The 10,891-nt window shown below is 40.0% G+C and overlaps 1 protein-coding gene across 1 annotated transcript; it reads left to right on the forward strand.

Annotated features, from left to right (window-relative positions):
• Window positions 1-55: 55 nt before the first annotated feature.
• Window positions 56-7,677, forward strand: dnajc21 (DnaJ heat shock protein family (Hsp40) member C21). Its single transcript, XM_028602255.1, has 12 exons — window positions 56-523; window positions 1,168-1,261; window positions 1,391-1,514; window positions 2,468-2,596; window positions 2,826-3,130; window positions 3,220-3,386; window positions 4,256-4,352; window positions 5,076-5,243; window positions 5,333-5,381; window positions 5,473-5,630; window positions 6,664-6,754; window positions 6,972-7,677. Exons 1-12 carry the CDS (start codon window positions 427-429, stop codon window positions 7,131-7,133), a joined length of 1,641 nt encoding a protein of 546 aa, XP_028458056.1. The 5' UTR covers window positions 56-426; the 3' UTR covers window positions 7,134-7,677.
• The last annotated feature ends 3,214 nt before the right edge of the window (window positions 7,678-10,891 follow it).

The following is a 10,891-nucleotide window of genomic DNA, read 5'->3' on the forward strand; positions in this document are numbered from 1 at the left end:
GAGAGTAATGGTATAATATTCTATGACAATCTATTTGTAGAGGGCAGCATAGGGTTAGAGCTTCATGTCTGCCGAAATTACAAAGTAAAGAAGACCGATTCTCGCGAGATTTAGCGGCACCATACAGTAGATAGGGTTTATGATGCTTATGGTCCTAGCAACCGGTCGTAAATTAACTTATCTGTTTAAGCTGTTTGACAGTGGTAAAGGACATTGTGTGTATTTGAATATGTAAGGCCAAAACATTTTAATATCGTCTTCTCTAATATACTGTGAGAAGTCTGGATAATTTAAGAGATAGAATAGAAAGGCTGCAGTTAGCATAGCTAGCTACATGCTGCAGTTAGCTTTGTCTGGGACAACGTGAAGAACATATTTACAGAACATTTATCCTAGAGTCAACTCTGTCTTTATAGTTAGCTAACAATGAAGTGTCACTATGAAATCTTGGGTGTGAAACGAGACGCAGGAGACGATGAGTTGAAGAAAACGTATCGTAAATTAGCATTGAAGTGGCATCCGGGTAAGTTACAAAGTAGGATCACAGTATCTCTGATGTTAAAGTATCTATACCGCTCTGGAATACTACTTCATTCTATAGTCTCCTCTTCGATATTTGCAATTATAAGTATTGTTAGTATTGGTAAAGTATCAAAAGTGAAGAGTAGTCTTATGTGCCATCTCACTGTGACATCTTATACTACATTGTGATTTTATATTATTTTATATATATATATATATAAATAAACATCTCTTTAAGCTCCTTAATACTTCATTGAGCCATGGCAGAGAAGAAGGTTTCAGCTTTTTATATTTGACTGGAGCTACAGAGTTTGTACGAGTTATTAAAAACACTGACCTTATGCTTTTCAAGTAACTAAAATAAAACACCCACTTTTAATATTCTAGTGGTCTGCAACACTTCTTACATATTGATTACATAGTGTTAATTTACTAATGTGCGTTTGAAACTTGTCTTGTGTATTTCTTACTCTGAGAACGTTGAGATGCTATGTTTGAAACTGCTTTGTGCTGGTATATTCCTTCTACTGTCAGGTTTTCATTCTTGCAGCATGCAACGCTATCAACAAGAATCTTATATCAATAAAGCTTTCGGTGAAGTTTTTCACTCTAACAATAGCTGTGATTTCCCTCTGAAATTTCCAGATAAAAACTTGGACAATGCTGAAGATGCGGCGGAGCAGTTCAAGCTGATTCAGGCAGCTTATGAGGTCCTGAGTGATCCGCAGGAGAGAGCTTGGTGCGGATTAATTTATTTCAAATGTGCAGCAGGGCTCTGATGTTAAGAGTAACAATATCTTAATTATTTTATGCACAAACCGTGTGGGTGAAGTGTGTCTTAGATAGATAGTGTCCTTCTGTGTGGCAGGTATGACAATCATAGGGAGGCTCTTCTGAAAGGAGGAATCAGTGGAGATTATGAAGATGACAGCATTGACCTGCTGCAGTACTTCACGGTCACCTGCTACTCTGGCTTTGGAGATGACGAGAAGGTTAGTGTTTGTGGTCAACCATGTCTCTTCAGTCCTCTTCTTCGACAAGAAAAACTAGAAGCAGGATCTCAATCTGCCAAAGAAACATATTTCAAACACCCCATGCAGTCTCATTTTGTGGGTGATAAATCAATAATGTCACCTTATGATATTTGTTTTCAAAGAAAAAAGAAAATTCCCGCACCCACTTGTCACCTCTGCATGGGTTTTTTGGTGCGGAAGTATTTTTTCGTTGGAAATGGATCTTCAAGTGATTTAATTCCCTGCTTTACAAAGGCGACAAAGCAAGTGGGCTGTGTGTTGCTGTCTACTCACCATATGATATGTTGTCAACATGTCTTTATTATGTCCTGAGGAGGGGAGAACCAAAAACTGTTACTGTAAGTGTTAAGCCGTGCAGATTTATCCACAATAAGCACAGAGATACGTGTGAATGACCTAGAAATGGAATCTTAAACTCAAAACACATACCACACAATTTGAATGGATGTCTATTGATTTTAAAAAGTCAATGCAACCCAGTATTTGTGGCACCACACAACTAAATAACAGGTCAGACTATCTGTCCTTGTTGGATTATTCTACAAGTAAGAGGAAGGAGTGTTGAGATTATCAAAAGGAATTGACAGCATTTATGCCAGCTGCAGGAATGTAGGCAAGCTGAAAATAATGCCCCACTTAAAAAGAAAAAAGATCCAATCTCCTTTTTCAGTATGTAACAACATGCATCCAGTCTACCAAAACAGCACAATAGACCCAAGATTTGATGAAACCCAGGTAGAATTGTTTTGGTTTAAATTCCAAAAACTAAGAGTCACTTGCACTTGTTCAAGTTGGTGGTGGCGGCTTCGTCCTTTGGGATTGTGGGGACATAAATTCTTTGTGCGTCTCACAACATTTATTTTCTCATGTATTATTCCCTCTCGTTTTTATCCACTCTCTTTCTCCCTTAGGGCTTTTATACAGTCTACAGGAATCTCTTTGAGTCCATTGTAAAGGAGGAGATGGAGCAAAGCAAGGTGGAAGATGAGGAAGAGGAGGAGTTTCCTCCCTTTGGAGACTCTCAGAGTGACTATGACACCGTAAGCCAGCACCACACTTAAAACAACTTGTCTCAAGGTTGTTCCTCTGTTGGATGATGTAAGAGTTACAATTCAGTTAAATGAATAAAATACTAGTACATTTTCTGTGCTATCTTCTCTGAGTAAAAACAAAACTAAAGAGCAACAAGACTAAAATATTAATAGGGAACCAGAAAGATTTTTAGTCGGCTGGTGTACTTATTCAGTCTCTATTTCCATATTATTACAGGTAGTGCACGTGTTTTACGGCTACTGGCAGAGCTTCTGCACTCGTAAAAACTTTGCCTGGAAGGAGGAGTATGATTCGAGGCAGGCCTCCAACCGCTGGGAGAAAAGGGCCATGGAGAAGGAGAACAAGAAGACCAGAGAAAAGGCTCGAAAGGAGCGCAACGAGCTTGTGCGTCAACTCGTGGCTTTTGTTCGCAAGCGTGACCGGCGTGTGCAGGCCCACAGGAAGCTGGTGGAGGAGCAGAACGCTGAGAAGGTCAAGAAGGTGGAGGAGCTGAGGCGGGAGCAGAGACTCAGACAGGCCAAGTAAGTAGTGGATGGATAGTTGGGTAAATATTACATTTATCTGTCTCTTTTTCCCTTCTCATACTCATAATACTCTACTGTATTACAAGACTGGCAGAGGAGTACAAGGAGCAAAGCTGGGCAGCCATGTCTGAACTTGAGAAGGAGCTGCAGCAGATAGAGGCTCAGTACGGAGAGGAGTTTGGAGATGCATCCGAGAGTGAGGAAGAAGAGCTGGATATGGACACACGGGAGAAGATCGGCGACGAGGGAGGAGGTCAGTGAGACTGCGTGTCCTTCTCACTTCGCTTAAAATAGCATCCCAGACTCCTCCGCTTGCCTCCCTTCCTCGCGTCCGTCCCACCGCATGGGGGAGACGCGAGGAGAGAGGAAATGAGCAAATGTGTTTAAGAGGGATAGGCGCATTAATGTGGCGCATCAGAGGATAAGAGTTTCCTCTGATGCGTCACATTAATTCATCAGCTGTTTGGGCAGGTTAGCAACCCTTTCAGCTGCGCAGCTTCCGTGAAGGCTGCTCCCGTGTTTCCTCACCTTTAGACCTTTTTCACGGCAGACATGTTGACATGTCATAGTAGGAAAAGCACAGGTGTATTCAAAACCATTAATGATGGCTGCATTCCATTTAGGAGAGGTCCTGGTATTGTGCATGCTGACTCACATATATATCTCTGGCTGACTCACTAAAATAGCTTACTGGGACACTTGATGGAATTGAGCCATGTTGGTTGCCGTTTCCTCAGCCATGTCCCGTTAGCCTCTGACTGTTTACATTCCACGGCTGCTTACCATGCCAGTGACGTAGCAGGTTGTGGAATTCCAACATGGCGGCGCCCATTTAACAACAACAACAACAACACCTTCAATGTACCATTTTACCCCTTTTAACAAATTCAGCCATTTTAATCATTGTACCAACGAGAAGAAATAAAATACATCTGTTATATCCCCTTTAATCAAATTCCAGTTCAGTTCATCTTTAAGGTTACATTTTAATTTTGAATTAATCTCAAAGGCAGCAAGTAATACTGGGCACACACACCATGTTTGATGTTTGAATTGAAGTTTATTGTCAGTGAACTTATTTTTTTTTTTATCCTTCTTCAATGCATCAATATTCATTCTCAGATGCAGAGCAGCCCAATGGACACGAACTGACAATTGATGATTATTATGATGGTCTGTACTGCCCAGCCTGTGACAAATCCTTCAAATCAGATAAAGCGTGAGTAACCCCTCTCTCACTCCACCACCTACCTGCAGGGACCCACAGGGTCCACAGGGGTGACAACCTCTAATGCATTCACTTAACTGTTATTGATGTCAGCGTTGCATTAGAAAGTCGCTCAAAGCTTATATTTAGATTAGATTCAACTTTATTGTCATTGCACAAGTAAGGACAACCAGTACAACAAAATGCAGTTTTACATCTAATCAGTAGTGCAATCATTAAAAGTGCTTTTTTTTCTTCATAGCAGTGCTTAACCCTTGAGTTTAAGCATTTTTTGCTTTTTCCAACGTTTTAAATTGTTAAATTTTTCTTCTACACATTTTCAGTGCTTATTTCTACATCCCATATTTTCTGATATAAAACAAAAATTTTAAACGGGTCAATGTGACCCGAAGTCAACACAAGGGTTAAAATGCAAAGTCTAAAGTGTTAATGAAACAGTTTGACATGACTGATTCAATGTCCTGATGTAAATGACAGGAATTATGTAATTGTAAACAGACTGCCTAAAATCTTGGTAATTTTATCTTCGGCACCAATTGATTGCATGTGTGTGGACTTCATTTGCTTTCTGTGGTGAGGGCAGGGTTTTTCCTGGCTCAGATTGGGCCTTTGGGGGAGGGGGGCGTTTATACACTTGACACACACACTGTTAAATCTGTGTTAGTAATGCCTTAACTGTACTTTTCGTTGTTTCTTTCCTTTTTTTCTCTACAGTATGAAAAACCATGAAAAATCGAAAAAGCACCGGGAGATGGTGGTGTTTCTACGGCAACAGCTGGAGGAGGAAGATGATTTACTTGGTTTGAACCTGAACGGAAGGGAGGGAGGAGAGGAGGAAAATGAGGAGGAGGAAGATGAGGAGGAAGACAAGCCAAGGCAAAAGTATGTAGCTTATTTAGTACCTTTTCACCTGGTTGTCAGTGTGATTAGAATTTCCTATAATTTCTTGCATTTTTCTTTTACCTACACAGACTGTCCAAAAAGCAAAAGAGGAAAAAGAAACAGAAGAAAGTAGTACAGGTGAGTTCTGTATTCTTCTTTCTTTCAGAAGTTGTGCCTGGTTTAGTGTGATGTGAACCTTCTCATTTTATGCTCTCTTCCTCCATAGCAGAGTGCTCCAGAAGAGGAGGAGGGAGAGGAGGAGGAGGAGGAGGAGGAGGAAGAAGAGAAACTAACGTTGACCACGTGCGAGGAAGATGCCCCCGAGAAGTCAAAGAACACTACAGAGCCGGAGAAGCAGGACGCCCCCCCTCCAATAGAAGTCAAGAGGTCAGTCCAGTTCACCAGTCCAACTGTGTGTGGTAATTGCGTGGTGCTGGGCAGGTGGTGAACAGGTGGTTTATTAGAGCTGTTTCCCTGGAAACAGCTGCCTGGTGGAAATGAGCTTGATGAGAGTGGAGTTTATGGGTCATGAGACCAAAATAATGAGTTGAACGATGCTCCGAGAGTCAGGTCGTATTGTCTGTGTTTCAGTTGCACTTGACTCTGGGGAAATAGGGGATGCAACAAAGTTAATTCCTAAAATAAATTAGGCAGGATAACAGTTATTTGTAGGGCTGGGTATCGTTACCGTGACTTTGATACCTTTTTCAGATACCAATTTTATAAAAGGCACTTATTTTCATATGTTTTGGGAATGTTCCGAAGTGGCCAGATTCAGGGTAGTGGTTGCCTCCAACCTCTCGGACGTGTTTGAGATCAGCGCGCCTGATGTGGCTTGGATCCAGGGGGGCGGGGATGTTTTTAGTTTTTCTTCTGTTTCTGTTTAGTTTCTCTTTTGAGGACTATTTTACAGACTGAGTTTTGCTGTTGCCTCACATTGAGAATGGCTTTGTTATTTGTACACGCTATGAAACAAATGTCAATAAAAGAAAAATTTGATCACAAAAGAAATCTATTTTAACAAAAATAAATTACATTATGGCACAAATCTTTTCATTTTTTGCATTCCTGCTACGTGAGCCGTGTCTCTGTGCGTAACGTAGACTGTTTCCTGCCTGCCTCTAGGACATGTAACATTAGACAGCCAATCACCAGCCTTATTAAATCTTGGTAAAAGCATGCTGCGTGCTTATTGGCTCACTGACAATGATGAGATTTACTCCTTAGGTATTAAAGTTTGGTATTGAATGACGAAGCATTTTTCGATACTCTGTACTAAGGAGGCTATTTGGTTGGTTCTTAAAAAGGTATTGAATTTGGTACCCAGCCCTAGTTCTTTGACAGTTTTAAAATGTAACAGTGTCTGTCTTGCAGTTAAGAATGTGATTATTACTTATCGGTCATCTGAATGTTGCCTCAGCAGCTCTGGGAAGACAAAAGGAAAGAAGGGAGGAGGAAAAGAAAAAACGAAGAATGTCAAGTCAAACACAGAAGGAGAACAGCTTCCTGAGGTTTGTACGTTAAACCCAGAGTTTAAGGATTCCATGGGAGTGATTTGTGTTTTCCATTTAATCATTTCATTATTACAAATCTCCTCTGCCCACACATGCATCCACACTTGTTTAACATGTAACTTAGTTTGAGTTATAAAAAAATAACCTTATTACATAATTTACTGTGAGGAAACGATCCATGCTTATTCAGTCCCATTCTTATTTCCACCTTCAGAAGGAAATAAACCTCCGCTGTGTGACCTGCGACAACGAGTTCTCCACAAGAAACAAGTTGTTTGACCATCTAAAGACAAGCGGTCACGCCAGCCCTCTCTCTTCAAACGCTCCCAACAGCTCCATGAACAAGAGCAAAAAAGACAAGAAGAAGAACAGATAACCGATTATCTGGGCAGATGAACCTAAAAGAGTTTGACTCAGCAGGGACACAGGAAACAGAAGTATCCCGGTAGGAAAATAGAAAGAAAAAAAAAAAACCTTTGAAAGTGGACTTTTAATGGACTGCTGGAGAGTAGATAGTTTTTTTTTTTTTTTTTTTTTTTTAATTACACAATCTGATCAGTAAGACAGTTGTGTATGTGTGAGAGAGATAAGACCATTTTACTATTGCAAAATATAGTTTTCCAGATTAGTATGATGAAATATTTTCAGTACCTTTCCCAGTAACTTATGAACATCTCTGTACTGATAAACCTATGTGGAGAAATCCAAACATACATTATGTGCATAGGATACACCCTATTATTAGATCCTTGAGTGTCAGTTCGTGGTTTGTCGTAGGGGTATCAGTGTATCATAAAAACAAAAGCTGACGACACTGCATGTTGGTATTTATACAACAACTCTGGATTGATTTGCATTAATGCCTCAGTAACCACGTCTAACAATAAACTCCTGTATGTTGGATATTTCTGTACAAAACATGCACCTGTACCTTTTTTTGTTGATTTATTCACATCTAATACATCTACAATTCCCAGGTTGATAATAACCAAGGGGTAAAGAGCAGTTCAAACAAGGCAGCAGAAGACGTTGTCCTGAAGGGGTAATTATTCCTCCTCAGGGTCAAACCAGTTACTTGTTTGAAATTATGAGCCGTGTCACTTCGGTTACAAACTCAATAACTTTATTTCTAATCTAGACCATATAGTGTAGCCTTACAATTAAATTAAATTGCTGAAACAAATTGTAGATGTGGGCAGCGATTCAGACATCTGGAACAGGCTACTTATTATCTAGAGAAAAAACAAAACATCTAATCATAACGTACCTTCATTCTGAATTATCTGGTCAATATTTAATCTAATTAAAACCTGGTTGATGGTTTACCAAATTAACTTCACATTCTGTATCACAGAAATAACTATGCTTCCTGTTTTTCCCAGTCTACCCATGCCTGAAAAATGTCAGTTATATTATTTAAAAAAAGGTAATGCTCTAAAGTGGAGATTATGAAGTCTAACATGTAACCTAACTCTCACCATGCACCCTCCGTTTAACCACTAATGTTCCAAATGAGATAATATAACAAAGTATTTTAGTGCAATGCTTGCAGGATTTGATCTTTGCAATGTTTTCTGATGTTATTTAATTTGATGCAGGTGCCTAAATTCTTATGTCATCATATCAAGTCTTGTTTCAGTCTTTTTTTTAATAAGACATACATATTACCCAGTGAGGTGCACCAATCTCTTCTGCAGCCTATAATAAGTGTTAAATCCTTTCTAAATTGTACACAGACACAGACAGATTATCTTAACCTACAAATATATCAGCTAATAATAATTTTATGAGCTAACAATCTGATATAATTTACTAGAAAAATGAATTGTCACCAGGTATTCAAAGCTTACTATGACATAAACAACATAAAGGCTAGATAAAATACCTCCCATTCAGGCTGTGTAAGCATTAGCAACAGACATGATTATTTGTTCATCTCCATGGTATCTCACACTTCCCAGGTGAAGTTTGGCCAGGTGAACAGCAAGACTGTCCTGTTAAAACGGCACAATGGCCACTTGGAAAGTATTTTATACATGTTGAGCAAGTACAGGGGGCACGCAGCTATCACTGTCTGACTCTACAGCAGACCTACTTCTTTTTCTAAAAAGTCAGAAAGATGGGTGGACACACAGCCAATGGTACCCTGGTCCCACCAAACTTGACATAATTAACATAAATAAATATATAACCACTGATACCTGGTCACTAGATTTCCACTACATGCTCACTGATTGGGTTAAGAAAGAAGGCCAGATATGTTGTCAGATGCTTATTAAAGTGCATTATTATTTTGCTTATATTTCAGAACCACATCCAACTTAACTTCATGTTCAAGTCATAAATAAATCTTCCTGGATCTCAAGTTAGACATCTCTGGGTTTAGTTCTTACCGGACACCCTACAGCAGGCCAGTATTCCAGTAGCCAGTTTTTCAGTAGTTTTTACAGTGCCGGTGCTTTCCTGTTGGAGGCCAGAGAAGATGCTAAACTCTCTCTGACGTGAGTGGGACTTTGATGTGTGGTAGTTGTGACTGTGTTTTTTATTGTGTGCCTGTTTTCCCTCCTGCAATAAAGAAAACAGGCAGCTGCTTTGGTGACCGGAGCAGCTAGCAGGCTGTCGGAGCACCTGGACCGTGTTGGCACATGAGAAGTGGGAGTAGCCATGGTTATAAGAGGCATGCTCTCCTAGGCCACTCTCTCTCTTCCTGAGCATCCACCTCATGGTCTCCACAACCCCTCTGTTTATTTTAGGTCTGCTTCTTAAACAACTCTCCAATAGATACTGTACGGTACCTCTACTCCCAATGACTTCTTCCACATCACCATCCCCTATATCATGTGTTCCTTTGTTAAGTGAAAACTAAACTAAATTTGCATTTTCAACTTTTTTGTTTGTGGACTTCCTCCATCTTTTTTTAGATATACAGTTGATGGTCCCAACAATTACAGAGAGTTTCTTTATGACAAATGTTACATTTTCAACAATGACAAACACTGATGTTACCACTCTAGGGGTACCTGCCATTTTGAGGGGTGACCCAAACAGTAATTATACGAGAAAGCTATATCTTATGTAATAGGAAGGACATTATTAATTGTAAACTGTACAAACACTGACCCTTTAGAAGCCCTAGTTCTGAAATCCCTTGAAAATCCCTTAAAGGTGCTGTAGGTAGGATTGGGAAGATCCAGGACTTAGCCAAAAAATTTGAACATCAACAACTTCTCAGTCCCTCCCCCCTTTCCGCTAAAGCCCAAAATGGTCTCCTAAGCCCCTCCCCCCACAAGGGAGAATGAATGTGTGTGCGTGAGCAGTGATTGACATGCAGTTAGACACCCCCCACTGGCCCTGATTGGTGCATCTGAACAGGGAGCTGTGGATTTTTGCAAATCGCACTACAGGCTGTAGGTGGTGCCAGAGGAGCCAGATTAAATTTTTTTAATTACCTGCTTCATGTAGTTCTACTGGAACATAGGATCAGTTTCAGCAACTATGACAGAAAGTTAGTTTTATAAGTCTTACCTACTGCACCTTTAAGTTGAACCCATCTCCTTTTCAAGGGGGGGCACTCCTGGTAGAGAGTGACATCCAAATTGTTTTCTGTGGATTCTCATGGCTGCATATCCTGTAAATCCAGTCTGACAGCCCCACCTAGTTAACCAAAATTAGACTTTTTCCAAGAACCACGAAGAACTAAAAAGCAACAAGCAATAGGCCCTGTTCTATAAATATAGGAATGTTTGTAAGTGTGACATACATGTTGGTTGTACCTACATGGGTTTTGACACCAGTATAGAATTTTTCCGTTGTATTCCACCCGTTCCCAGTCTAAATATCAACAGCTGGCAGAGAGCCAAGTATTTTAAGAAAGTAATAGCCCTCATTAAAAAAAGGTAAAGGGTAAAAAAAGCATAGAAGCATACATGTATGCATGGACTACAGACTGCAAAGACAAAAAAGATCTCTTCCTTTTTTCAAGAATTCGAGTCTTAGGAGGAGATTACATGATTAAAACGATAATTAAAACCACACTCCCATTTTGGCTTTTGTAACTCAAATAGGTAGAACAGTAGAACCCATAAAATGAATACATGTAGGGGGCGGTGTGACCAGTGTAATAGTACAAATGGC

The sequence above is a fragment of the Perca flavescens genome, chromosome 16 (assembly GCF_004354835.1).
Source record: "Perca flavescens isolate YP-PL-M2 chromosome 16, PFLA_1.0, whole genome shotgun sequence".
In the NCBI taxonomy this organism is placed as follows: Eukaryota; Metazoa; Chordata; class Actinopteri; order Perciformes; family Percidae; genus Perca; species Perca flavescens.

Excerpts from the sequence above, each read along its gene's own strand:
- dnajc21 (XM_028602255.1), top strand. The coding sequence starts at position 427 with ATGAAGTGTCACTATGAAATCTTGGGTGTGAAACGAGACGCAGGAGAC. Across the intron at positions 1,262-1,390 it reads GATCCGCAGGAGAGAGCTTG|GTATGACAATCATAGGGAGG; the intron begins GTGCGGATTAAT and ends TCTGTGTGGCAG. Across the intron at positions 4,353-5,075 it reads TCCTTCAAATCAGATAAAGC|TATGAAAAACCATGAAAAAT; the intron begins GTGAGTAACCCC and ends TTTTCTCTACAG.